A 27511-nucleotide genomic window follows, 5' to 3' on the forward strand; every position below is an offset into this window, starting at 1 on the left:
TGAATGTTCCTATAGTTGAATGGGATGCGATCAATTAGGGCTCGAGTTGTCACGACGGATGTGGGGAGCTCGCTGGGAGACTTGACCCTGAGAAGGAATCCCTGTGGGCGATCTGAACCAGGATACCTAATACTACCTTCCACCAGTCATCCGGGAGTCTGTGGCATGTCTCTCTTCCCCCCTCGTTCTCTCCGGTGAACGTTACATCCCCAATTCCTATGAGAGATGGTAGCACTTCAAGGTCGATTTAGATTCGGGGGAGGCTTCTGAAATACCGACAATAGTAGCTCTCCCTGAGATGAATAAATTTGTTACTGTACTACCATCCCTCCCCGACTTCCCTAAAGTGACCCTCCGGCAGAGACCCAAGAAACATGTTGTGACACGGGGTTTGGCAGAACCAAGTTTCTATTCATCAAACCACTGCTCCCTCTTCGAGAACAGGGCAGCAATCCCACCCTACCTAGGTATCATCTCCTCTCTCCAGTGGTTAAAGTCTCTCCTTCCCACCCATTCAGATCCTCCTCTACCATATACCCAGCTAATAAGTCCCAACATTACACGAACCCAGACCAAAAGACTCGCTCCAGAACGCATCATCATCGTCAAAAAAGAAAGAGTCAAACATGCATTCCATCCCCGGTACCGTCATCGATGTATCCCCATTACAACCCTCCATTTCCCTTCAAACTTCCTCTTGATACCGAAAGAAGCTAGGGGGAAAAAAACAATGCAAGCGCACTCGACCCCGTGACTCGTGTAATAGCACCTTACCAGACCCAGGCTCACGCCCAGCCGGTTTTGCGTGGCCTGCCCATCCACCCACCAAGCGACCAGGCTTCATTACCACCATATCAGTATCCCGAGCCTAAGTGAAGCTCGGAAGGCAACTGTACACCCCTCCCGGCGCGTTCCATCGCGGTCTGTGGTGGGAGAGGCGGAGGACTGGGCTGTAGTGGGATTATGGCAAGAGTTCTCTCGGCCGGTTCCAAATCCTGTATTAGAGGGCAGTCTCACTGAGCGAGGTCGATTCGCCTGCCGAGCGTACTGGCTGGCTCGACGAGCACCCTGCTCCCGCCCAGCCGTGTGCCAAGTCGAGCAGCTGTCTAAGCCTCCCGGCAGTGCAAACACGCTCTGCGGCGCGGAGAGCCGACAAAAGAGGGATCGTATCTTGCGTTCGAACGATAGCTCGATAAACCCTAGCGGGTTCCCGAAAACCTCATCTCTCACGTCAGGCCTCATTTCCGCCACCCGACGTTCCACAGCACGTGCGCGATGTCCCTCGCCGTGTTGACCGTCTCCGACAGCCGGCCGAACATGCCCGCGGCCATGAGGTCGTCCTCATCCTCCTCGTACGGCATGAACATGCCGCTCTCCGTGCGCCGCATGCCCTCCATCTCGTACGGGTCCGAGGCGTCCGGCGTCGTCGGCAGGCCGTACGCTCTGCGCACGGCGTCGTCCTCGTCGTCGTCGAAGGAGTCCCGCGAGATGGCGTAGCCGCCGTTGGCGCGCGCCTGGTGCACGGCGGCGGCGTTGGCGGCGTCGCGGGCGCTGAGGGTGGGCGGGGTTTCTTCTGAGGGGGAGGCGGCGGCGCCGAGGGAGGATTTGGGGTTGGAGGCGCCGAAGGACCAACCTGAGCCGGAGGAGGGGGTGGAGTCGTCGTCGTCGTCTTGGCCGAGGAGGAAGTTGCGGCTTGGGCGGGCGGGACGGAGGGTTTCTTGGCTGGCGCTTGGGGAGAGCTTGCTGGAGCTCCAGGAGCGGGTGAGGCTGGGTGGTGGTTGTTGTTGTTGTTGCTGTTGCTGGTTGACTTCGGCGTCTTCGCGCTTGTATTTCAGGGTTGTTGATGGGAGGGTTTCGATCGTCTTGAGGTTGCTGTGGGAGCCGTTTCTGCTGCCGAGCAATCCCTGGCTGGAAGTGTTTCTTCGGACGGGTGGGCGTTTCATTCGCCTCATCATCACGACTCCGTCGTCTTCGCTTTCTGAGCTTGAGGGGCCGGTGGTTTCGCTCTCGATGGCTTCCTCGTCTTCTTCATCAATACGTTTGCATTCGACAGCGATGCATTGCTCGACCGTGTCGTCGAAGCGGATGTGTTTCTTCTCACGGCATTCGGACGGCGTTTCGGTACCTGATGTGCTCTTGCTGGTGAAATACTCGATCTGGTCTCTACTAGGGACCTCTGAGTTAGCACCCGGCACGAAGTCGGAGTAAGTCCTTTCATGTGATTTCTTCATCGCAGATCGGCGGCCCTGGGCCTGGATGGAAGCGGCGGCCTGCTTCAGCAATGACGATGCGGAGATCGACCTCTGCAACATGACCTCAGACATGCTGCGCTTCTTAAGGATGGGCTTCTTGTGTGTGAAGGAAGTGTTTCTTGAAACAGCCGTGCTGGAGGTGTTTTCATGATGGGTGATTGGGTGAGTGGCGGCTGGCTTGAGCGGGCCGTATAGCCAGGTGACATCGCTTTCCTTGAGCCTAGGCATTGTCAGTACATGCAAATCTGATGGAGACAATATTATTTACTCACCAGTTAAGCGTCTCCGGGCTGACGGTAGGTAGGTGATATTTGCTCTTCACCCACGTCCGCCAGGCCGCATTTTCGAGTCGACTTTGCTGTCCGTAGACCTTCCTCTGCGACACGATATGTCGCCAGGACGACCAGACGTCTTCTTCCCTCCAATCGTGACTGAGGTAGTCGACATGTTGTGATGGCTCTTGCTTGATCGCGGTGTCATCCGCTACAGGTGTGGGGAGAGGCGAGTCGGAGGCGGTGGTATCCGAAACAGTTGTATTTGACTCCGTTTGTTCGTCGCTCGAATCGCTCGGCTCACTTGACTGAAGGAAACCATCGAAGCAGGGGTAGTCATCTTCGAAGTCATCCTGCCGACTGTATTTGTCGGCCAGGGAAATGCCGTTACTAACCGGTGTCGGGTCCTGCTGGGCCATGTTGGCCAGATTTGACGTCGACGCTCGAGAAGGTGCGAGGCTCGGAGCCGGTAGTGATACCCGCTCATTGTGTTCTGCATGATCCATTGGCGGAGGGGAGGAGAAGGTCGGCCTGGGTGTCGGTGGTGTCGAACTTGTGGAAGGTGGTGATGTGCCGAGGAAGAGTGACGAGGAGGCAGGGGAAGATTTGCGGGAATTGTAGAATGAACCCTCGCCGTTCTGGCTGGGAGCCAATACTTCGGCCATGTTTCTTTGTGGATATGTTTTGGTGGCTTCCGATGAGAAGAGAGATGGATTGGTTCGGTCCAACGAGTGTGCGATCAAAGAATGGTGGTCTTCAATGCCGTCGAGGAGCGGGACTTGAGGTCTGTAAACAGCGATGCCTGCGCGGTGCGGCTCTGTTGTTGGGAGGCTGCCGTCATGTGTATGCCGAAAGGGGTGTGTGTCGGTTTACTGCGTCTGCCCGTTCATTTCTCCAGGTGCGCAGGCAGGCGGACGAGGCGGAATGGCGCGGCGGCGGCGGCGAGGAGCGGAGGCGGGGCGAGTGAGGGCGCGGTCGGCGAGAGCGAGGGCGATTGAAGAGGCGATTGGGGTGGAGGAGTCGGGGTGTTGTGCGACGGGTTGTGGGATGGAAGAAGGCGGGCGAGCCGCTTGGCCGCGGTGTCTGTAAATCTGGTCCGAATGAGTGGGTCCCGAAACTGAAGTGGGCGTTGGAGTTGGAGTAGCGCGCGATCCAGACGGCGGCGCTAAACCTCGGGCCAAACCGGCGCTGGCGGCGCTGGCGACAGACTGCGGGAGTGCGGGGTGGGCGAGGGCGAGGGCCAGCCAAAGGCACGGGGACGGGGGCCTCAGCAGGCCAGGCAGGCAGGCAGGCGGACAGGCAGGCGGGTGGACTCGCACTGGTGTAGAGACAGGGAGCGGCGTGCAGGCGCGTGTGGAGCTGCTCGTGCTTGGTGCAGCGCGGTGCAGGGTGGTGCAGGAGCAGGGAAGGCGGGCTAAGGCAGTCCAGGCCGCTGTGCGGTGATGCGACTACGGACGAGATACGTCGCTACTAATGTACTAATGTTGCTGCTGGCCGCGCCGGGAGCAAGCTCTGGCCTCGAGGCCTACTTTGGCCGCGGCGTAAGGCAGGCTTCTGCCGAGCTGCTGGGACTCGCTGGCCGCGGTAATCGTGGCACTTGGACTGGCCGCGGTAGGCGTGGCACTTAGACTGGCAGCGGTAGGCAAGCCACTTGGACTCGCCGCCCGGACGGGAGGCGGGGAGGGCAGGGTGAGATCGATACGCGCACGATCAGAGCCTCTCCCAGGATTTGTTTTCCCCAGGCCGTGCGGGCGCTCGATCAGGGGCGGGGAAGGGAAGGGTGGGCAGCACGGCTGAAGACAGGATGTGGATGCGACGCGACGCCCTGCGCTGCGCTGCGTTGCACTGCGATGGCGAGGGCGATGCGGCGCAGAAGACAATCGCGGGCGCGTGTATGTGTGTGTCGACAGGCTTGGACTGTGGGTGAGCAGCTGTTCCCCGTGTGCCTCGTCTCCACCCGCCTGCAGACACCATCCCAGACGCCATCCCAGACGCAGCTCCCCGGCCTGCTGGGCCGGCGCCGAGCCACAGGACGCGGAGAATCAGCACAAAGCCAAACCGCCAGTGCCAGCGTCATCGCCGCCGGCCTGCCTTGTCTCGTCGGTGCGCCCTCGCCCTGCCCTGCCCTGCCTGGCCCCTGATCTGCACGCCGCGCACCGTGCGCGCACACGCACACACACACAAAGAAAGGACAGGAAGACGCGCCCGGCGACCGGCCCAAGGTCGACGGCGTCCTGCCGTGGCTGCGTGCGCCTCCGTCTGCTGCTGATGTGCGAGCGTTTTTGACGGCCAGCCCGGCGGAGCGCGCACCGTTACACACGCATGCACAGCAAGGCACAGCACGGTACTAAATACATCCAGCACAGTGCATACACGCACACCGTGCAGCGCAAGCAGTGCGTGAGGCAGGCAGCTTGCGTCGGCGCGATGGCCGCACGCTCAAAATGCCTCGACTGCCCCTCACCTCCCTCGCCGCCATGACATGCATAAATTGCCCGGTCCGATTCTGCCTCAGCCCTCGGGAAGCAGTGGACACCACCTACTCGAGCCTTTGCAAGTTGCAGGGAGGCAGGTCGTTGCCGAGACACTTTCCCTCTTCGTCGTCTCTGCCGCGTCACCCCGTCGCACGGTGCCAGAGGCCTGCTGTGTAGAGCGCTCCTCCGCCGCGATATGAGAGGTTATCAAGGTGTGTGGCGGCAGCAGGCGAGCTGCGATGCGCCTCGTACATGCACAGTACATGTGGCATCCCGCCCGCGCCCCGGTACCGTGCATTCGCGTGTGTAGCACAGCGCCAGACGCCTTCCGCGTCTTCCCAGGCGAGCGAGCCGGCGATACGCCGTCTGCGCTCGCTGCCAGTAGCAGAGCGCCCTCATCTATCAGCCTGCCGTGCCTGCCTCAGCCCAGCCGTCGTCTCGCCTGTACAGTACGTCCACTAGATTGCATGATCTGCCATGCAGCGGCGTTAGAAACCAGCCAGAGTCGGTCCGGCAGGGATCGGCAGCGCTGCATCCGACATTAGCGCACGCAACAACCTGAGCAGTGCTGAGCTCTATCGAACCCTTCCCTTGGTACGTACCGCACGTGTACCTTTGTTTACCTCACGCCCTTCGTCCACCGTACGCATTGGGAACTGCAGCGGCGTGCGCGCCATGCGGCGAAGAAGCTACTCAGCTTCTATCGGACGAGTGCGAGCGCTTGCTTCCTTATCGAACACCAAGCGGTTCTCTTCCCCGAGAGTTTCTGCTACACATCACCTGCTCTCCAGAGGCGTTCGCTGGCCGTAGCAAGCATGTAATCCCAATCAGCAATCGCGTCGTGCCCGTATGCGCGTCTCTGGCGCTATCTCTCCAACCGCATCTCCCCGTCTCCACTCTGCTTACCCTGTCCCCAGCGATGAGTGCGATCGAGCTCTGCAACGGCTCGCGGCATGCCTCCCTGCCAAACTGCCTTCCCCATCACTCCGCAACAAAAGCACGGCCAATGGCAGGCCCATGCCATGGCACTTCTCCAAAACGTTCGCAATCAGCTGGTCCACAGTGGCACGGTGCAGGAGGCCCAGCGAGTAGTGGCGTTTGAATGTATCACCGCGTGCGTGGTGGCGCACAGCGCTATACTTTAATTCTCGCCTGCTTCCGGCCAGCGCAACGCTCATGCCCATGCGCTGAGGAACGGCATGGCATGGATGCGCCTGGTACACGCTGCAATACTGCAAGTCTGCACGCACACCTGCGGACAAGATGATGAAGATGGACGTGCAGGGCGCGCGCATGGACTTTCAGATCTCCAGCCGCCTGTCACGGTGCAGCCAGCACACGCAGCACGCGCAGCACATCCACCGACAACGCCTCCGACCACCCAGACCGACGGCACCGCAGACAAGGGTCGCCTCTCAACATTCGGAAGCGACAGCTGTGGCTGCACAGGCGCCCTGCACGCGAACGTTAGCCGGCATGTGGGCACGCACGTCTGCACATCTCGATGTGCGCTCGCACTGTGCGCCTTGACAGACGCCACGCCATTTTGGTGCTCAGCAACACCCAACAGGTCCATGCTCACTGTGCTACTGCATCCGGATCATGCAAGCCACGCCCGTCGTTGCGCCATCCCAGCCATGGGTAGCTGTCCACGCTGCTCCCTGGTTGGCTCTCGCTCGAGCATGTGAATGTCTCGGTTCATCAGGCGAATCTCGGCCGCTGTGCCTTGACGCCATTGCGCGAGTAATCGCGATTCAGAAGGTGATTATTTCGCAGATGACACTATGTTGCAGAATCTTTGATACTGGTGAATTGCTCCATTTGCAAGGGCAATTGGAAGACCCCACTCGACAGGTTGTCAAGCCTGTCATCGTGGACCCCGCAATTGTCGTCTAGACCCTGCCCTATCGACCTCACCTGCACGCCTGCCTGTTTCAACCGAACCACCACATCGTTATCAGTGATACGTACCGCTGCTGATTATGCAAACATTACCCTCGAATTACACTCGAGCGCCTCAACCCCGACCTTGGAGCGCCTCAGCGGCAAATGAATCACGTCCTTGTTCAAGTTCTCACACCAGGCATACCAGGCCCACAACCTGCGCAGCTCTCCCCAACTGTGCATAGTGCAATAACCGCGCGACACACGTAATAAGACGCGCTTCGCAATCAACCTGCCTACCCAGCCCCGGCATTTATGCCGAAGTCTCTCTACATGATGTGACTTGCCGGTCAACGCGCATCGCTACCAGTCCGGCACTGGCAATGCCCCTCTCGACAGCCACCGCGACATGTGAGACGGTAGATAGACCACCACCTGCAACTACCCAAAACACCGCTCCCTCGGCCTTGGAGCGCATAGCGACGGAATCAGCTCGCGCCCATCTGCCCGGCGAGAACAGGTCGCACGAAAACTGATAACGCCCAAGACCCTTTTACCCCATGGAGGCCCGGATTCCTCCGCATTATCTCCCCCCAAGAAGACCCTCATGCCGTGGAACCGAATCTCATCCGCCCCTCCGCCGCAACCCATGTCTCCAGGGCTGCCCGCCCGGCTTTCCCGCTTCAGTCTCCCTCGCAAACTTTCTTCCCCGGCTACGCGCTCGCCGTGCCCTAACGAGAACGACGCCTCTCTGCCAGGAACCCCCCTGCCGTACCGTACTTCTCGCTCACCATCCGCTACACCAGTAAGACCTAGCCGGCTAATCCCCTGGGCCATGCCCGCCGCTACAGCGCACAACACGGCACGCACGCAGGGGCGTAAGGTAAGACGAGACGAGGCCGGGCACGCCAGGCGCCCCATTACCACGGCCACGACCCTGCCTCAGCTCCTCACCTGTATTTGCTACTTCCGTCCTGTCCTGTACGTACAGTGCGCTTTTCTACCGCGCGTCCGTTCCGCCCGGCACCGCGGACCGGTTGTTGGTGTTTGGGTACCGCTCTCCCACTCCCCTCTCCCTCCCGCCTCCCCGAAGACCGTACCACTACGTACTGTACATGTCGCCAGCCGCTCCCTGCCCGGCGGCTCTTCCCCGGATTCGGACGCAGGCCTGCCCGTCTGGGGAAGAGGGAATGGGCAGGGTGCGTGATGACAAGGACTGTTGTCATCAGGAAGGAAGGGTCGAGACTCGAAGGATGAGCTGGGTTGCTTCCCCGGTTAGGTAGGTGAGTATGGCTGGCTGTCTGGCTGGTTTCGACGGGGAACCGGGCCCTGGCAGGATCAAGTGGGTTTCTTTTTGGCTTTCGTTTGCTTTTCTCGTTCCCCACGGCGACTGATGAAACGCGGAGGCGGAGAACCATGCTTTCTGGACGTGGAGGTACGGTACTGTGAGAATCGAGATTCGGGCTTTGCCATGTTTGGGGTTGTCTGGTGAGGCGGAATTTTCCATATGGAAGAGGATGTTGCGATCCGGTCTTCGCTCGAGGGCAAAAGTCGCGCTGCCAGAAGCCTCGACGGTCCAATCGATGATGAGGAGACCTATCGAGCGATGCTGATCGGGGGATCGGACGTCTTCGAAACGAAAGAAACAAAGACGCCTCTGAGCTCTAAGCAGGCACTGTGATCAGGTCAGCACCCAGGGGTCCTCGTCTTCTTGCGACAACATTCCGAATCCTCCATCTGGACCTCGCGCGTGCTCTTCCTAGATCCAACAACATCAGGCTAAAGCCAGCGTCACATCACATCTCAGTCTCAGTCTCATCTCATCTCAGCACCACGTCTCACAATCCCGTCGCTTCCACCTCCCAATCCAGGCGCGCTCTCAGCCCATCTCAGTCGCCGTGAATCGGTTTTCGAACCCAACCAGGTCTTTGTTTCCGATCTTGCAATTGTTTCCTTGTCTGTTCAGCACGATATTTCGTTTCGCGCTTGCTCTCTCGCCATCACGCGAGAAAGCAGCCATCTAACAAGCTCCCTCACTCACATCAGCGTCCATCCGTAGGCTCGAGCTCCGTCCGTGCCGCCAAAAGGCAAACATCGAGGAACGGCGACATGCGACTCCTCATCCCATCGTCAGCACGCAAATCAACCTCACCAAGCAAGAGGCTCCGCCGTCCCAAACCGCCCGCAGCATTAAGATTCCGCCATCTCACCCAACCTCCCTCCGCACACTTTTCTGCTCGACCAAAAGAGCGTGCGCGGGCAAAAATGCATCGGCCGGGAATCGAACCCGGGGCTGGCCGACATTCGAGGTCTGGGAGACCAGGGATGGCAACGGCCAATTTTACCACTAAACCACCAATGCTTATTAAAAGGATAAGATTTTGTACGGTATATACAGACTGGCAAACGGTGAGCATTGGAGGAAAGAATGGTGGATGATGCTGGAGGTAGGTGGAGGTGGAGGTACGGCAGCGCGAGGGTTGCAGAGAGAAAGACCGAAGACATCTCGAAAGATAGTGAAGCGACAACTGGGAATGAAGGCAGATAGATGAGTTCTGATCGATCATTAAAATTCTCTTCTCATTTTCCAACACGAACCAAGCCGATTCATGTCTTCATGCCAAAACGATATATATGTACATTGCTAAAGACAACCACTCCGCGAGCGACCCAAACTTTTCAAACACGTCCGCGCTATGCAACGAAAACGCCCACCTAGTCTCTAATAGACGAGCGCACGCTTCGACCTCGCACGCAGCGCAGGACCGTACTTGTACGCCACGAACGGGATCAAACTCAGCACCGTGCCGGCAATCGACAGGATCAAGCCGGCGTACTGGCTGCCGACGTTGTGGAAGAACTGGCTCGCGAACAGCGGCGACACGGCGCCCAGGGTGTTACGCAGGAAGCCCTGGCCGGCGATGGCCGACGACGCGGACTGCCCGTAGCAGTCGGCGGTGTAGGAGTACGTGGACTCGAAGACGAAGTAGATGCCGAAGGCGATGGGCGCGAGCGCGATCGTCGGCGCGATCCAGTGCACGTAGCCGTACTGCGTGAAGGAGTAGATGAAGAGGCCGATGGGCAGCCAGACGGCGCCGTACATGGCGCCGTACAGGCGGTCTTCCGGCGTCACGCTGCGGCTCTCGTCGGCCACGATGCGGTTGTACTTCTTCATCTGCCATTGGTTGGCGATCCAGCCGCCGGTGCAGCCGATGCAGAGAGAGATGTAGGGCAGGCCGCCGACGCCCTCGTTCCAGCCGCGCTTCTCCTGGAAGGTGATGGGGATGACGCTGAGGAACATGAAGGTCACGAACCACGTGAATCCGATCCAGAGGCCAAAGGCGAATACGACGGGTTCCGTGATGAGCATCTGGATGGCCTTGACGGAGGAGTTCTTGAGTAGGATCTTGACCGAGGGCGTCGTGATGTCGTCGCTGGCGACGTAGCGCTCGTCGCCGGTGGCTTTGCGGACGGCTTTGGCGCGCTTGTGGAGGGCGACGCCGCCGCGGGTCTCGGTGAAGAGGACGACGATGGCGATGAGGAGAGGCACGTTGGCGATGCCCTGGACGCCTTCGATCCAGCGCCAGCCGATGGTCATGTCGATGAAGCCGGCGTAGATGGGCGCGCCGACGGTGCCGAGGATGGCAATCCAGGAGAAGGCGGCCATGGGCTGGCCACGGTGCTGCGGCTCGTACAGGTCGTCGAAAGTACCGCCGACGAGGATGGTTCCGATGCAACCGAACAATCCGAGGAGGAGACGCAGACCGATGATGGTGCTGATGCTCTGGCCGAGGGCGAGACCGATGAACAGAAGCGAGAAACACAGGTATCCACCGACGTAGATGATCTTGCGGCCAACCATCTCGCAGAAAGGTGCGAGGAAGAGAGGGGCGAGAGCGCAGGCGAAGTTGAAGGTGAACAGACCAAACTGGCCGAGCAGCTCTTGCGTACCGAACTCAGTCGTCATCTTGCCGATACCAGAGCTGTATGCGGTCGTCGCGAGACCGATGAAGAGGGTCATCAGACACAGCAAAGTGGTGATGAGGCCCTTGTAGGCCGGACTCCAGTTGAACGGGTTCTCTTTGTCGCCATTGGCGAAGAGGAGGACGATGTACTCCTTGCCGTTCTCGGTGACCTTCTCAGTCAGGGTGAGAGGAATGTCGGCACCCTCGATCTTCTTCAGAGGCGCCAATTCATTGTCGTCGATCGTGTCGTCGTTCTGCCATTCCTCGAGGTATTTGTCGCCAATGATGCGGCCGTACTGTTTTCCGTCGTTCTCGCCGTCCTTCTCGTCATCACCACCGGCATTGCTGTTGCGGGCACTGGCAGCAACTTCTGAGCGGGTGGTAGCCACAGAGCCATTTCTGGGTGTTTTGGCACCAAGCTTGCTCTCAGCGTCCAGAGACCAGACACTGGCGTTCCTGGAGGGAGCGCCCCTTGTAGGCGTGGGTCTCACCATGATGTGAGATGTGTTGTGAAAGTAGTGATCGACACTTAGGGAGACGCAAGAGTAGTCGGTCCGGAGCACATGGGAAAGGAGACTCCAGATAACAGCAATAAATAGTTTCCTACCTCTTGTGTACTATGACGCTCTCCGCCCAGCACAACGGGGACTCCATTCCCAACGAAGCACATGGGCCTCGCTGACGAAGGTGGCCACTGCTTGGCAAGCATAACGGCAGCGCAATCACGTCGGCGGCCGAGTTGTCGCAGGCCCACGATACCACCGAAGTGCCTCCTAACACCCATCCGAGCGTTCCAGGAACGGGCGGATCTCGCCACACGTGTTTGGAATAGCGTCGAACGATAAGATTTTTGAGCCGCATCTTCTGCGGCGTGGATTTGTTCTGGAAGAGCCGCAGAAGCCGAGCGCCGAACAGCGTCCAGAACGCACGATGAGTGGCGATAAAGACCCTATCACGCAGACTCTTTGGCGCAAATTCAAAGGTGAGGTCTTACGAGTACACCAGCGCGACCGAACAAGCGCCGGACCGCTCTGCGAGTGATCCACACGGGCCGCGCCTAGCCTCTTCGGAAGCTTCTTTCCTGAATCCTTTCTGATGACGGCATACCCTATGCCGTTGTCTCCCGAGATCCAGATCGTGAGGCGAATGGCCGAAGAAGCCCTATTCTGTGGTGACCACGAAAGAAAATTGCGGCCCTTGGTTTTGTGTTGACCGAAGTAAAGGCATCGGGCAAGCTGCTCCGACAGAATTATGCAAACAATCAGTCAGCGTGCCCTCGGCGGCGAACACGGCCTGAAGTCTGCAGATCACAACCGCTATCGTTAGACAACAAGCCGTCCCTCATCAGTTGAAAGCAGAGTCGGCACGCTACAGCAAACTCACTCCGCGCCCCATTTTCCGGTGTTGCTCCATCTCAACAACTCGATATGCAGTTAGCGGGCTGCGCAACAACCAGCTCGTGGAGCCGATGCCACGCCATGCCATGCCATGCAGTGGCCTGCGTTTGAGAGGCCCTAACGGTATCTCGGTCAAATAGCGATAGTGCTCCGGAGCGGTCAACGGGGAAGCCAGAACAATAAAGTGGAAGTTCTGCGGGTTCAGTCGTGCAACGCTCGTCGGCGAACCGAGCGAGCCACCGGGCCTTCGGCGCTCCTCGTTTGCATCGTGCACATCCGTGATCTGCCGTGTCTTGAATCATGTGGCTGTTTCGGGACGTGGGACATCGGAAGCCGTTGGGTGTAGGCGAAACCGCCCGAGATACACTTGATACAGTACACTTCAAACCAGTCTGCCTTGCCTGCCTCTGCGACCTCCAACCGCAGGTCCCTCTCCCAATTCGCTTCCTGCCGCGCTCGTTGTCCTGCTCATGGGCTCTGCGCCAATCCCAACCTGCCCTCGCAAAGCAGCACCCATGCTTCCTCCCACGGCGGGTGCGGGGGCTGACCCGGCAGCATTAGCCGTGGCAGCAGCTTGCACCCGCAACCTCTGCTCCAGAATGCTGGCGACTGGGGCAAACCCCGTGGCAGGCACGCGGTCAACTCCACGACCGATGAGCGCAGGGCCCGTCTCCAGGAGAGGAAGACGGTAGGGCTGGCTTGCACCGAGAGATACGCCGAGCGCCTGATCGAGCAGCGCGTTGCGGACCTCTGCCCCGTTCGCAGGCTCGCCTCCAGCTTCGGCCATATCGATGTCTCCACTATCGTCTGTCCGGGCGCCGGCGAAACTGCTCCCGGCGCGCCTCATGAGCTCGAAGTCGTTCTCCGCGTCCAAGTTACTGACAGACGGGGGCGCAGGGGCTCCGCTCTTTTCACTCCGCGTCACTGCGTGGTAGTTCGGCACGACCGGGGCGAATGGGTTGTCTCGTATTGGGACTGCCGCGGGATTGCCGCTTGCGGCGGCCGCCGCGGTTGCGAGGTCGGACAGCGCAGCGAGCGGGTTTGCTCGCGCGCCGCCACGTGTGAGGACCTGATGCGATGACGTGCGCTCCATCTCGGGAGCCGCGACTGGAGGCGTGCTCACTGCTTCTGCAGCAGCGTCTTCTCCATCAACAGCAGACGCGTTTTCGCGTCCTTCGTTGTCGACCGATGGCTCCGCCGTGGCATTCGTGTTTGAGTTCGAATCTTGTTGTTGTTGCGGCTGGTAGAAGTATTTGTAGGTCGCATTCTGGGCCGTGTTGGTAGCAAGGGCAAGTTCCTTGTCCGTGAAGAGACGCTCCAAGCTGTAGGCTGGTGCTTCGTACTGAGCATAAATGCTCTTGTCGCGGGCGTCCTTGAAGGGACTTCTGCCGCCTCCCAAATTGTCGGGCGGAGGAATCGAGCGGAATGCCGGGACGGGCGATTCGTTGCCTTCATCTTCCATAGCGGGTAGCTTGCGCTTCCTCTTGCCATTGTCATCACCACCATTGGGGCTGACAGCGCGATGCCGCAAGTGTCTCGTCTTACGATTGTATCCTCCACCAGGCGAGCCCGGGTTATTGACGCTGAACTGATTCGGGTTCAGTAACAGTGCGCTACTATCCGCGATGTCTAGTTGCTCCTTGTCTCGCAACAGCTGCTGCCGTCTCTTGGTAATTGTGGTAATAAGCCTTTGTCGGATCTGGCTGGCCAATGCTTTGTGCTCTTCCTCGGCTTGGTGGATTTTCTGCTGGGTCAAGCGATCGACTTCTGCAACCGAGGCCTGGTATTGGTTCTGTGTTGCTGTCAGCATTTGTATCAGTCGTCCATGGTCGTCGTCGACCTACGTGTAAGGCGGTCAAATCCGCATCGCGGTTTTCAATCGCATCGTTTGCCTCTCTGACGAAGGTTCTATACCGATTGCCAGCCATGGCCCAGTAGTCTCGTTGTGCCGCATCGTCGCCTGGCATGTTCGCACCCATGCCTTCAACAAGCGACCTAATCTCGTCTCCGCCATCTTCCAAAGGTATGCCCTCGTAAGGGTCTGCGCGCAAGATGAGGTTCATGTCAACTTGCACAGCCTGCAGCTGAGCACGATAGTGCTGATGCTGATTGGCATTGAACGAATCCATCATCTGCTGCAGCTTTTCAACCATGCGATTGCGGCGCACATCGCGTTTAGTCATTTGTGGTTGTGGGACAGGTGAAGGCGAATCGCGCTCGTACGGCGAGCCATGACGGGGCTGCGTCATCGCCATGTCCACCATTTGCGCCTTGGAGCACGAATGTGGTGTCGAGACTGGTGTCCTTGCGATTGCGCGACCTCTTATGGTTGTTGTGGATACGGGGATATGTCGATCAGAATCGATGTTGAACGATCGAGAGGTGCACAAATGGATGAGGTGACTAGTGACAGTGGCGCGGAAAGTCCGTCGTATTGTTCTTAGCGGTGCGCATGAACCACGCTTGGTATGAGGGAGCCGTATGTTCAGTTCTTGATGCTTGACCTCTGCGCGTGCCTTTCGGCTGCGACAAACGCCGAGTCCCGACGTCACTCCTTTCGCGAGGCAACTTTGGCGACGCTCTCATTTGGCCTGCCACATCACTTCCTTCACCTCTTTCACTTATTAGTCGCCTCCCCATAACTTACACGTAGGTATCTCTCAAACTTCATCTTGCTTTGAAGGCGATTCCACATATGGACAGCTTCACCCGGTTCATGGCACGCTTGTTGTCGACCCGTTCGCTAAGGTTTGTCGACTTCAGCCGGTCCAGCTGCCAGGAACAATCCCCGCAGCAGGTCGACATTTCTCCGTCCACTCCATGGCTGCCATGCTACCGTCAATTCTTAGGCCATGCAGCTATAGAGGGCATGTTGTCATTTCGAGCAATGAACCGCTCGAAATTAGCACTCCGTCCCATTGCCAGCTTCGCTTAGGGTTGGCTTAGTTCGCAGGCGTGGTGAAGCGTAGGTCTTAAATAGCCGTTCCCCTCTTCCTCGTTCTGTCTGGTAGTTGGATTGTCTTCGGCCGCGTCCAATATGGTTCTCTCAACATCCATACTATCGCTCTCGCTGGTGGGAAGCATTGCTTTTGCCTTGCCTCAAGATGGCTACAGTTCTCCACCTGAACACCCGGACGGCAACGATTCTCTTGCCAATGCGCCCTACAGGTGAACCAAACAATATTCGAATGAAGGCCATGACTTGTACTAATACTGTTCCAGTGTGTTCCCCTTTTCCATTTGCGATCAGATGTCCGCCAGGCTTCCATAGCCTCAATGAGTTATCGTTCGCTTCGATGTAACGTCTCAGCTTACGATACGGACAGAGAACCCAGGTCTGCCCGTCGAGGACCGAATCGCTGACCTACTTTCGCGGATGACCATTGAAGAGAAAGCGACGCAGCTGATGCAAGGCGACATTTCCAATTGGCTCAACGTCACATCGGGTGCTTTCAACCGCACAGGCCTGGAGACAAGCTTCGATCAGAAGACGGGAAGCTACTATGTCGGCTACCCAATTAGCTGGGACTGGCTTGCCGAGAACATTCAGCGAGGTCAGGACTACGCTGTCAATGAGACACGCCTGGGCATTCCTCCGCTCGTCCAGACCGAAGGCATTCACGGCTTCCTGATTGGCAACGCAACCATCTTCAACAGCCCTATTGCCCACGCATGCTCATTCAACAGGACTTTGATCGAGCGAATGGCCGAGCAAATTGCTGTTGAAGCGAAGACGCTTGGCGTAAACCAGCTGTTCGCTCCAGTCGCGGACCTTGCAAGGGAACTGAGATTTGGCAGAGTCGAGGAGACGTATGGTGAAGATCCTTACCTCGCAGGCGAGTTGTCTTTGCACTATGTTCTCGGCCTCCAAAGTTTGAACGTTTCGGCGATGATCAAGCACCTTGCCGCTTCATCGATGCCCGAGCAAGGCCTCAACACTGGCCCTGTGCACGCAGGTGAGCGCGAATTGCGGACTACCTGGCTCCCACCGTTCAAGCCGGCAATCACCAAGGGCGGCGCTTGGTCAATCATGAGCGCTTACACGAGCTATGACGGGGTCCCTCAGGTTGCCGATGCTCATGTGGTAACCGACATTCTCCGCGACGAGTGGGGTTATGAGTTCTATGTGATGAGCGACGCTGGTGCAACCGATCGCCTTGCAAGCCCCTTCCGCATCTGTCCTTCTCCGCTCAACAAGTACGGTCAAGCCGTCAACGAAGGCAATGAATGTGTGACTCTCAACGCGTTGCCGGCCGGAACAGATGTCGAAATGGGTGGTGGTTCCTTCAATTACCGCTCTATTCCTGAGCTCGTCGAGGCTGGCCGTCTGGATATCTCTGTTGTTGATCGGGCTGTGACGCGCTTGTTGCGTGTTAAGTTTACGATGGGCTTATTTGAGAACCCTTACATTGCCGCCCCAAAGAGTGAGTGGAATAACCTGATCAATACACCTGAGGCAAAGGAGCTGGCCCGAGAAATGGACCGTGAATCGATCGTACTCCTCAAGAACGACCAGGAGATTCTGCCCATCAAGAAGGATGCCAAGGTCGCTGTCATCGGGCCCATGGCAGATGGGTTCATGAATTACGGCGACTACGTCGTGTACCGGTCTCAGTACCGCGGTGTCACTCCTCTTGACGGTATTCAGAACGCTATCGGAAATGGTTCTGTCACCTACGCACAAGGCTGTGAACGCTGGTCTTCGGACCAAAGTGGATTCCCAGAGGCCATCGAGGCTGCTGAGGCTGCTGATGTCGCCGTCGTGGTGGTTGGCACATGGTCTCGCGATCAACAAGAGCTTTGGCAGGGATTCAATGCCACCACTGGTGAGCATATCGACGTCTCGGACCTCAGCCTCGTCGGAGCAATGGGTCCTCTCGTCCGCGCAATCGTGAACACAACGACTCCGACTGTTGTGGTCTTCAGCTCAGGCAAACCAATTACAGAAGACTGGATCTCCAATACCACAGCATCGCTGGTGCAGCAATTCTACCCTGGCGAGGAAGGCGGAAACGCCCTTGCAGATGTTCTGTTCGGCGACTACAACCCCTCCGGCAAGCTCTCCGTATCCTTCCCTCACGATGTCGGCACCCTGCCCATCTATTACGACTACCCTAACTCCGGCCGCACAACAAACCCTGGCATGATTCTTCCGGGCGGCGAAATTGTCTTCGGCTCTAACTATGTCACCAACACTCCGCAGCCCTGGTTCCCATTCGGATTCGGTCTGTCTTACACAACTTTCCAGTACTCGAACGTATCCCTCTCGGCACAAAATGCCAGCGCGACCGATCACATCACCGCAACAGTCTCTGTCACCAACAACGGCACCCGCGACGGTGCCGAGGTTGTTCAGCTCTACGTCAAAGACATGCTCGCGTCAGTCGACATCCCGAACATCAGGCTCCACGGCTTCGAGAAGGTCCACATCCCAGCCGGTGAGACGGTCGAAGTGGAGTTCCCGCTTGATGTGAGTGAGCTGGGTGTTTGGAACAGCCAGATGAAGTACGTGGTCGAGCCTGGGGACTTTACCATCTATGCTGGCGCAAGCAGCTTGGATCTCAGGGGAAATGCCACGCTGACCGTTGCATGATTCATTCGTGGGATAGTCTTATCCCGAAGTGGGGTAGCATAAGGAAACTGCGAGATTTCGTCTTATGACCATGCAGCAGTTTCATATCTGTGAGTGGTGTCACCGGACATACGTCAACTCCGAACCGGTGTCCCTTTTCATTGGTCCATAGCTGTCTCCGACATCCGAGTATTCCAAACTACGCTATGCCTTCATTCGTATTCCTCCTCTCACCATTCATCCATGTGCTCGGATATTTATGCGATCAGTAATTTACAATGTGTTGATATTCCCCAGTCGGAACGGGACAGCAGTCAATTTTTCTGGAGTTAAAGACGCATCGAATGCGTAAACTCCGCTCAGCTCGCAAGACTCCGTGGCAAGCACAAGGCTGACCAACCTAACCTTACCTCGTACACAAAGTAGTTGTTGATTCCTTCTCATATCTGGAGAATCATATGGCCGGAAATTCTAGAACCATGCCAACTATATTAACGTCTCCCCGCCAAATGAAGGTCTCGCCATAGACTTTCCATACAAACAACTCTTCCCAATGGCCGACCAATACTTCAACCAGCAGCCCCACGGCTCGAAGAACAGGGTCGAGAATGTTGCGGTTGTGGGTGTAAGTAACATGCAAGCCTACTCAGTGATCACTCAAGAATGACAATGATTTACAGGCCGGCGGCCGAGTCGGCTCCTTCATTGCCCACGCACTCCTCTCAACGGGCAAACACACGGTCACAGCCATCAGTCGCGCAGAGAGCACCTCATCCTTCCCGGAGAATATAATACGCCGCAACGTCGATTACGATGACCACGAATCCCTCGTCGCCGCCCTACGCGGACAGGACTTCCTCGTCTTCTCCATGAGCGTCTCCGCCCGCGACGCCCAGGCCAAACTCATCGCGGCCGCCGCAGACGCTGGCATCAAGTGGGTCATGCCGAATGAGTACGGCGCTGATTACGAGCGCGACATCGCTTATGGCGAAGACACCGGTCTCGGACCGCCGGCTCTCACGGCACGCAAGGCGATCAAAGACGCCGGCATGAATTTCGTCGCGCTGTCTTGCTCGTTCTGGTACGAGTTCAGCCTGGCGGGCACCGCGGTGCGGTATGGGTTCGATTTTGACAAGCGGGAGGTCACGTTCTACGACGATGGTGAGACGAAGATCACGACCTCGACCTGGGAGCAGTGCGGGCGTGCCCTGGCGGCTTTGCTGTCTCTGCCCGTCTTGCCGATGAACGAGCAGGATGGGCAGCTAACGCTGAGCAAATTCCGAAACAAATCGTGCTTCATCGGATCTTTCCGCGTGAGCCAGAAAGATATGTTTGCATCCGTGCTGCGTGTGACGAATACTGAGGAGGCTGACTGGAAGATCGGGTATGAGGACTCGGAGGCGCGGTTCAAGCGTGCGAGAGAGCTATTCGCTCAAACGCATGAGCAAGGGTACTACGGAATGCTTCTCTATTCTCGCACGTTCTTCAAGGATGTCTTCTTGAACTTTCAAAAATTGCTGAGCAACAAAGAGCTGGGCTTGCCAGAGGAAGACTTGGATGAAGCTACTGCTCGAGCCGTTGAGATGGCAAAAAAGTAGATGAAGGACTGTTGAAATCTTTGGTCTTTCCTCCACGTGTTCGCCTGATGTTAGGTACCTTGCTAATGAGAAATGGAAGGCGTCCCGCATGCGTAGACCTGATGCCATTGCTGTCGTTATTCGTCTTCTATGTAATTAGCCTCCCTTACCGTAAACTCTGGCTCCCCAAACCATGCTTTGACCGCCAAATCGCAGCATCTCATGCCGCTACTTGAGCCTCGTACCAAGCCGCCTCCTCCCTCTGCAGCATCGTAGTTACCTTCTCGACTTCTTCAGCCAAGCCCTGGATATTAGTGTCCCAAGCGCGGAGGTTCATCGCACTCGAGTCCTTTCCTCCTTCTGTCGTGTTGAAATGGATAACTCCCTCAATTTGGTCAATCGAGCCAGAAAGGCGGCTCGACTCGATCATGCCAGCGGCGTACTGTTCCGCGCGATCCGCGTCCGTACCGAGAAGAGCACCCAAAGCAGAAAGAGAAATGTTCTGATACAAGCGTGAGACAGCGAGAAGGTTGTGCTCAAGGACGGCCTTGTCGAGCACTGTTGTCCCATCGCTAGTTTTGGCAAGCTGATGATCTTTGAGGCCAGCAGCGAAAGCGGCGACTTCGGTTGGTGCGAGCAGACGATCAAGGAAGATTTTCTCAAGGATTGAGAACTCGGCAGTGTCGGCTGCACGGTCATCTTTGTAGAGCTTGCCAAGCTGGCGGGCGCGAGTCGGGCCAGCAGGGCCAAGTACAGCGCAGGTGATGGCGGCGGAAAGTGTGTGTAGGCGCTCTTCCTCGTCGATGGTTCGTTCCGTGCTGAGGGAATAGTAGGCGGATGATGCGTCGAGGAAGTTATTCATCGAATCGCTTATCCGCGCTTGCGAAAGCTGGAACTGGAGCTTGACGACCTCATCCGTGACGTTGTAGATGATCTGCTTCAGGCGGTTGAGATATGCTACTGCGTTGGTCGGGTTTTCCTCTTCGAGATAACAGCGACAAATGCGGATCCAGACTTGAGCCTTCTCGTCATCGCTTACAGCACGCTGGGACGAGTCAAGAGTGATGACTTGGAGAGTCTTGGCGGAGTTGGTGAAGTCTTCATCTGTTTCGTAGGCATCTGCAAGAGCGAATTTGAGATCCGTGTCCTGCTGTTCGAAGCTGACGGTCTTCGGTGCAAGGATCTGAATGATCTGGTTGCCAGCCTCGATCTTGACGTCGTTGTCCTGGAGATCTCGGTATTGCTCGACAAAGCCTGAGAGGAGTGGCCGTGAACCGATGACGCCGATGTTGTCGGAGAGAATGCTCTCAACGTATGCTACCAGGTTTGCCGCCAAGTCACTCGCCGAGGATGACTTGATGATCTCATTGAGGGTGCTGCTATACGCCTCTGCTCGCTGAGGGTTTGGCGGAGAAGACTCAAGCTGATGTAGTCTGGAGATGACTTCTGATGATGCAGGCATGGTGGAGTGTGGAAGACAGGCGTATGATTTAATCCGAGAGGTCAAGACCGCAGTCGATGAAGACCAACGGCTCTGACGAAGTGGGGGCTTGCTTGGAGGTTTTACGCAGAAGCGATGGGACAGAGCTATGTTCCGTTTGCTCCGAGGGGGATATTGCAGAATCCCGTTGAGTATGTGTAGCACACTGTATTGACCGGGTCTTGCTGAGCGGTTGCGGTTGGTGATTGGAAGTTGGTTGTGGTCGGTGTTTGCTGGCGTGAGGTCGCCATCGATGAGGCAAACGCCACGCCTGTGGCTTCGGCGTCTTGTGGCTTCGCACGAGCTTCCCTGCCTGTGATGCAGCCTATTGTCGACCTTCATGCCTGCGTACACCAACGCAAACACTCACCATACGACCCATTGCACTCAATCACCTCGACCAAAGACTAGCCCCTACTCTATCGTAATCGATCTTTAAAGCTCTACTGCGCTTCATCGATAATCAAGGCGGCATCGCCCAGCGCGTCGCAAGAACCATGGCGGACATGGCCATCAAACCCGAGATCAAGGCGGATCCAGCGGACAGCAAGGAAGGCCTTGCAGACGTGGACGAATTCGAAGAAGATACCGACCTTTACATCCCTCACGATCCTCCGCAAGGCTGGCTCGCGCGCGTCCCGCCTGAACTATGGCAAGCGTGGAGCGAGATGTACAACGACGCGCCCGCCGGCGACGACAAGATCAAGATCGGCTCTCTGCGCGTTTATGAGAACACGGAAGGCTCGGTAGATCAGAAGCTGGAGCTGCATCTTGAGAAAAGCGTGCAGCCAACTAGAGACTTGCCCAAGACGTACAATCTCAAGCTGCAGACGTCCGCCTACAACAACTCCGTCGTCTTCTCCGAGAAAGACCTCCCTGGACACAAATCGCAAGCCTTCGGCCGCAACCGCTACAACCCTGGCAAATCGGCGGGCATCAACAAGAATGATCGATACAACAAAGAGCCAGCGAAGAAGATCGGAGGATACAGCTCGGTGATACCCAAGCAGACCGCGCTCGCCGCCAAAATCCTGCACGAGGCCAACCTCGTTCCCGTCGAAGACAACGAGTACTACAAATCGCTCGAGCGCACGCTCACAAAAGCCATGCAGCCCAAAGTTAACACGACCTTCCAGCTCGGCCTGGTCAAGGGCGGCCAGCCGGGCCAGCAGAACAACACCTTCAGCAGCTTCACCACCACCTCGCGGCCGAAGGGCAAGAAGAAGGCCGTCAAGGAGAAGGCCGTGCGCATGTCACAGACCGAGATGTTCGATGCTCTGCATCGCTGCTTCCGCGAGTTCAAGTACTGGTCGCTCAAGGCGCTGCGGCACCGCCTCAATCAGCCGGAGGCGTACATCAAGAGCTCGTTGGAGCAGATCGGACATCTCATTCGCAGTGGCGACTTTGCTATGCAGTATGTGCTCAACCCTGACTACGCGGCCAGTCTGAACATTAAGGATGGCGATGTGGCTGCGGAGGCTGCGGAGAGCGGGGAGTCGGATTCTGGCGAGGAGGCGGATGACGATGATATGGAGCTGGAGGATGTGAAGATGGAGTCATAGCATTATTGTTGGTGATGCTTGATCCTTGTTTTATTAGAACTTATGATACCCAAGACCCATAAAATTCATTGGAAGACCCTCAAGTTGGCTATGGTGTCACTGTCTCCACTGAGAGACTAAGTACATTTAGAACGCCGAACTGTTTCAATCAAGACCAAGAACCGGACTCCAACCAGAGACCATAGTAATGTACATTGTAGCGCGATGCAACCAACATTTAGTCACGCTCATCAACCAACCCCTCCCGCTCCTCCTCCTCCGCCTCCCTCTCCTCCGCCTCCCTCTCCTCCACCTCCTCTTCAGCACCTTTCCACCCAGTACCAGCCTGCACCAGGACCATCAATGCCGCCAATCCCGCGCCGCTCAAGAAAAGCATCTTCAGCGCCTCCTCATACGCATGGATCGCAACATCTCTCTGCACGCCCTCCAAGCTCCCCACCAGCGCCGGCGATCCAAGCAACCTCACGACCAGTTCCTCGTTCTTAATCCCGTGCTCGGCGAATTGCCGCGTCAGAGAGTTGTACAGCGTGCGCGAGAACATCCCGCCGCCGATCGCGGAGCCGAAGGAGCCGGAGAAGCCGCGGAAGGTGGCGAGCAGGCTGGTCGCGACGTAGTGTGTGCTCTTGGGTGTCAGATGCAGCAAGTGAGCGAGGTTGTAGTTCAGCGCTGCGCCGGTCGCGCCGCCGGAGATGAGAATGTCGAGCACGTAGAGCCATTGGTTCGAGTCGTGCGTGGACAGCATGGCCAGGAGGACCATCGTGATAGGGAAGATGGCGTACACGACGAGCGTTGGAAAGTAGAATGACCCCGAGCGACGGATGTGCAGGCCGCCGACTATGAGGCCGCCGAGGGCGAAGCCGGCGTTGGTCGGGATGAGGATGGCGCCGGCGCTCGCGGGCGACCAGCTGCGGACGGCGATGGCGTAGGTCGGCGTGTAGAAGAGGACGGCCCAGCGGGCCATCATGTAGCCGACGGTGCCGAGGCAGGTCAGGAGCAGGCCGCGTGATTTGAGCAGGGCGACGGGGATGATGGGGTCTTGGGAGAGATAGACTTCGTTCAGCACGAAGGTGGCGAACGTGAAAGGCGATAGAAGGAGAGGGAGCAGTGGGATTTTCCGCGGTGCGCCCAGGCTGTATAGGAGAAGGACGATTGAGACGGTGAGAGAGATGGCTCCCAAGTAATCGAGCTTGGCAAGGCGCTTGAACGTGGAGTCTTTGGTGTCGTCTTGCTTGCCAGTCGTGAAGGTTGAAGGAATGCTTAGGAGAAGACTTGCGCCACCGAGGAGGGCAATGGGCGCTTGCCCAAGGAATAGCCAACGCCATCCAACGTGCGGAAGCAGAGCGCCGGCAGCAGTTGCACCAACAGCAACGCCAATCGTGAAGCCAGTGTTGAGGAGGCCAATGGCTAGGCCACGCTGTTTGGCGCTAGTGAGCTCGAGGACAATGATGATGGAGACGGTGAAGATCCCTGCGGCACCAATGCCCGTGAAGACCCTCCCAACGATGAAGCCAGCAAATTCATTCGCGAGGCCTGATATAATCGTGCCAATGGCCAGAAGTACCGTTGAGGCAAATATCGTAACTCTAGGCGTGAATACTGCCGCAAGCTTTCCATTTAGCGGTCCAAGAGCACTCATAGCAATCAGGTATGCCGATGTGAACCAAGAAGTCCGCTCGAATGCGTCTAGATCCTCTGCTATCGCAGACTGGGTGGTCGTTAAGATAGAAATATTGGTCGATTGCAAGAAAATGAGCAGGCCGAGAGCGATGGCCGAGAGCACAGCTCTGAGTGTCGTGATTGATTGTGAAGCATGGTCGTCGCCTTTGGTACGATTATCGGATCCTCTGTTTCTCTCTGCTGTCGGTGGTTGTACGATTATGAGTGGCGCTCTTTCATCATCGTCGTTCGTACGCTGTTGTCCCTTGGGTCGAGGCATCAAGTTTGATATGCAGCCTACGTTACCATGCCAATGAAGAAGACTTCTTGCAATTCTTATAACGACAGTATGCTGAGATGGGCTCCTTCAATGATGTATATCGTAGGTATGCTCTCAATTGGAAGGATTACAAATGCATGGCCGCGATATCCGGCCCCGGGTAAAGATGACGACCCGCCTAATGCGGCATAGCGTCATGCACTGACAGGGCCGACCCTCCCGTGGCATGCAGCCCAATGACGCATGTGACGCCAACCTCGTAATCGCTGTGACAACGGTGCGAGGCTGCCTTATGTTTAGCGATGAGTGAGCGAATGATGAGAAGGTTCACTCGACATCGTTCATTTTCCTAAAAGAATAACTATGCAGCACTCCTCGACATGAACCGTGGCAGCCGCGCTCAGTATTCTCGAGGTGGCTTCAACGGGCGCTACAATTCTTCTCGCGGCCGTGGTGGAGCAAGTAGAGGCGGCTCCCGATCCACGACTGCCAAAGATGTTTTCGCCGACGGCATATGGCATTGTAATTGCACCCCGCGGTTGCCAGCTGAGCATTTCAAAGTGAAGAAAGAGGGCAAGAATCAGGGGCGCTGGTTCTATACATGTCAGAACCAACAGGCGCAACGATGCGACTTCTTCCTCTGGGATGAGGATGCGAAGCTTCGAGAGGAGGGTGCGGTGCTCAACAACAGTCGTACTGAGCCGTCGGCTAAGGGAGTCTCGGCTGCTCAAGATGGATGGGATGCTGGTAGAGGTGGTGGCGGATCAAAGGGAATGTTTGCTGGCATAGATTCTTCGACTGCACGGCTGAGCAAAGCTCGGGTACAGGAAGATGATGAATCAACCGACGATGAGAGCACACTAGTACCGCCATCCTCTACGAAATATGCACACAGCAACGTTTCGAAGCGTAAGGCTGAAGCAAGCCTTGACGATGACGACGACGACGAGCTGTTACCTTGGCCTTTGACTGGTCAGGAGGAACAAGAGCTTGTGGATGCCACCGATGCTTCTGCGCCGCCAGAGACGCCTCGCAAAGCGGCAAAGACAGGAATCTATGCAACTCCTGCCACGACTGTAGAGAAGAAGCGAACGATTCCCTGGCTGCAACAATCAGATGACGCTACATTCACGCCAACGACGCCCACTGCAGCCCCGACTCGACAAGCAGACTATCTTGACTCGCCATCGAAACCATCTACTAGAGCTTTGCCTCCAATTGAAGAGCAAGCCTACGGACCGACGCCAACTCTGCAGGCTTCGACACCTGGGACCCAGCCAAAATCCCCTTCACCATCGACCAGACACAGAGATGCCCTGGCCAACCCAGCCGACAGCTCTAGCTCCCTGACAAGCGAGGCGCTCGCGGCTCTTGACGCCATCACGATCCCTCCAAATGTCCTGGGCAATCTTCGCAGTATCCTATCAAAGCATGACCTGAAGACGCAGGGAGTTGTCAAAGGCCGCGACATCTCAAGGCTTGCGCTGAAGGCGAAGGAGGCCAAGATTGTGGAATTGCAGGCCCGGATCGCAAGCCTTGAAGCGGACAGGGAGGTCGACAGGGGTGTGATCAGAGGGCTGCGGTGGGAGGCTGAGAATCATGTAAGTGGTATGGCGACGAAGGATGAATGAGGGGCGACAGGAGATGCTGCGAAAGGCTATGATTCGAGAATGCTCATTTGATACCCTATGGGCGGTCCTTTCTTGGCGCTAGTAACTGCAATAATTACTCGTACGAAGACTATGATCCGGTAGGGAGCATTTTCCCACCTGCAGGCACGCATGACCCTCACTTTCGATGCGCTCTTGCTGCACCCTTTTCGCGCTCGCGAGGCGTGAAGCCAGCTGCGCCGTTCCTTCCTTCACTCACCGATACTGGCACGCGTCGCTCTACCTTAGGCAGCCATCCGCTCCCAAGCACCCCGAATGTTGCACCTCGCCTGAGCAATTTGTCCGATTCTCACGGCAACTTCACACATGAACAAGAACACTGAACCTGCCATTCCCGACGACCCATCTCGCATCCACAGCTCACAGCAAACCAACATCGACCTCGCCGCCTGCAACGCCTGTAACTTTGCCTCGCAAAATGTCGACTTCATGCACGTTCCTGGACAAGCTCCCAGCGGAGATCCGGGCGGCTATTTACGACTATACCTTTGGCCCCAGCCGCGTCATCAAGCCCAAGAACAGCACCGCTAGCCTGGGCATATCCAGATCTACTCTCGCCAGAAGTGTCTGGCCCGATCGTTCGGGCATCGACTCGAAGGGGGACATCACTCTGGACACGGCGGTCTTGACCACCTGCAAAATTGTCTTCGAGGAGGCTATCAACGTTCTCTACCGTGACACAACTGTTCGGGGGACTATGACGGAGCTTGCGAAGCTCTTGGAAAACGCGAGATTCAAAACGACTGTACGCCAAGTCGAGGTGGCTGACTGCATCAATGGGCATATGAAGAGCGACTTCTACCCCACTCTCAACCGCCTTCAGAGCCTCCCTCAGATCTGCTCAGTGGCAATTCTCACCGACTGCCTGAATCACGTTTACCCAATGGACGTGAAACAGTCTTTCGTCACGGTAAAAGACTTCTGTGAGACGACTTGCCTTGGCCCGACGACCTGTGTAAATATCGGCCGTTACAAGCTCGCGGGAATGTTTCACCGCGTTGAACTCGTCAATCGAAAGCTGGTGCACTTATGGCGGAAGGTACAAGACATGCCAGCCGACTATGACGCCTTCGGTGAGTGGAGGAAATGATGGACAAATGGCCGTCGCAGAGCACGATGCTCAATAGAGCCGCATGGGTTCTGCAAACATCATTTTGCTGTTGGGTTGGATTGCATGACGAAACGATCAAGATGGTGCTGTCAGGGGAACTTGAAGAGCCGAGGAATCAAGCAACTTTCTTCGAATCGATTGAAGAAAAGAGGAGATCTGTTGTGGAAGAATACACGAAGAGCCTGATAGGTCTTGAGCCTTTCTCGCCCGAGGGTCTGACGGAGCCAGGATTCTCCACGTCTAAGCCCGACGTCGACTGGAGAACCATGCTTCTACGCCAAATTAAGCCTGGAGCCAACTCTTCTGCGCTCGAGTGGGCCAACAATTACCTCTCAAGAAACATTGCGGCGTTCATAGCG

General features: G+C 57.0%; 9 protein-coding genes across 9 annotated transcripts; 4 read left to right on the forward strand and 5 right to left on the reverse strand.

Annotated features, from left to right (window-relative positions):
- Positions 1 to 390: 390 nt before the first annotated feature.
- On the reverse strand, positions 391 to 3758 carry WHR41_07690 (uncharacterized protein). Its single transcript, XM_069376294.1, has 2 exons — positions 2525 to 3758; positions 391 to 2472 (listed from the first exon to the last, which is right to left on the reverse strand). Exons 1-2 carry the CDS (start codon positions 3187 to 3189, stop codon positions 1239 to 1241), a joined length of 1899 nt encoding a protein of 632 aa, XP_069226675.1. The 5' UTR covers positions 3190 to 3758; the 3' UTR covers positions 391 to 1238.
- A 5846-nt stretch (positions 3759 to 9604) lies between these two features.
- On the reverse strand, positions 9605 to 11341 carry WHR41_07691 (uncharacterized protein; the record flags this gene model as incomplete). The annotated part of the gene is made up of 1 exon (XM_069376295.1): positions 9605 to 11341. One exon carries the CDS (start codon positions 11339 to 11341, stop codon positions 9605 to 9607), a length of 1737 nt encoding a protein of 578 aa, XP_069226676.1.
- A 1285-nt stretch (positions 11342 to 12626) lies between these two features.
- On the reverse strand, positions 12627 to 14729 carry WHR41_07692 (uncharacterized protein; the record flags this gene model as incomplete). The annotated part of the gene is made up of 2 exons (XM_069376296.1): positions 14089 to 14729; positions 12627 to 14036 (listed from the first exon to the last, which is right to left on the reverse strand). The coding sequence occupies exons 1-2, from the start codon at positions 14506 to 14508 to the stop codon at positions 12627 to 12629; spliced, it is 1830 nt and encodes a 609-aa protein (XP_069226673.1). The 5' UTR covers positions 14509 to 14729.
- An 891-nt stretch (positions 14730 to 15620) lies between these two features.
- WHR41_07693 (uncharacterized protein) lies at positions 15621 to 17837 on the forward strand (the record flags this gene model as incomplete). The annotated part of the gene is made up of 1 exon (XM_069376297.1): positions 15621 to 17837. One exon carries the CDS (start codon positions 15621 to 15623, stop codon positions 17835 to 17837), a length of 2217 nt encoding a protein of 738 aa, XP_069226674.1.
- Positions 17838 to 18369: 532 nt separating this feature from the next.
- WHR41_07694 (uncharacterized protein) lies at positions 18370 to 19414 on the forward strand (the record flags this gene model as incomplete). Its single annotated transcript, XM_069376298.1, has 2 exons — positions 18370 to 18441; positions 18497 to 19414. The coding sequence occupies 2 exons, from the start codon at positions 18370 to 18372 to the stop codon at positions 19412 to 19414; spliced, it is 990 nt and encodes a 329-aa protein (XP_069226679.1).
- A 199-nt stretch (positions 19415 to 19613) lies between these two features.
- WHR41_07695 (uncharacterized protein) lies at positions 19614 to 20855 on the reverse strand (the record flags this gene model as incomplete). Its single annotated transcript, XM_069376299.1, has 1 exon — positions 19614 to 20855. One exon carries the CDS (start codon positions 20853 to 20855, stop codon positions 19614 to 19616), a length of 1242 nt encoding a protein of 413 aa, XP_069226680.1.
- Positions 20856 to 21370: 515 nt separating this feature from the next.
- On the forward strand, positions 21371 to 22435 carry WHR41_07696 (uncharacterized protein; the record flags this gene model as incomplete). The annotated part of the gene is made up of 1 exon (XM_069376300.1): positions 21371 to 22435. One exon carries the CDS (start codon positions 21371 to 21373, stop codon positions 22433 to 22435), a length of 1065 nt encoding a protein of 354 aa, XP_069226677.1.
- Positions 22436 to 22652: 217 nt separating this feature from the next.
- Positions 22653 to 24071, reverse strand: WHR41_07697 (uncharacterized protein; the record flags this gene model as incomplete). Its single annotated transcript, XM_069376301.1, has 1 exon — positions 22653 to 24071. The coding sequence occupies one exon, from the start codon at positions 24069 to 24071 to the stop codon at positions 22653 to 22655; it is 1419 nt and encodes a 472-aa protein (XP_069226678.1).
- Positions 24072 to 24751: 680 nt separating this feature from the next.
- On the forward strand, positions 24752 to 26002 carry WHR41_07698 (uncharacterized protein; the record flags this gene model as incomplete). The annotated part of the gene is made up of 1 exon (XM_069376302.1): positions 24752 to 26002. One exon carries the CDS (start codon positions 24752 to 24754, stop codon positions 26000 to 26002), a length of 1251 nt encoding a protein of 416 aa, XP_069226671.1.
- Between the last annotated feature and the right edge of the window lie 1509 nt (positions 26003 to 27511).

Source organism: Cladosporium halotolerans (genome assembly GCF_011745625.1).
Source record: "Cladosporium halotolerans strain TM138-S3 chromosome Unknown Sca34, whole genome shotgun sequence".
NCBI lineage: Eukaryota > Fungi > Ascomycota > Dothideomycetes > Cladosporiales > Cladosporiaceae > Cladosporium > Cladosporium halotolerans.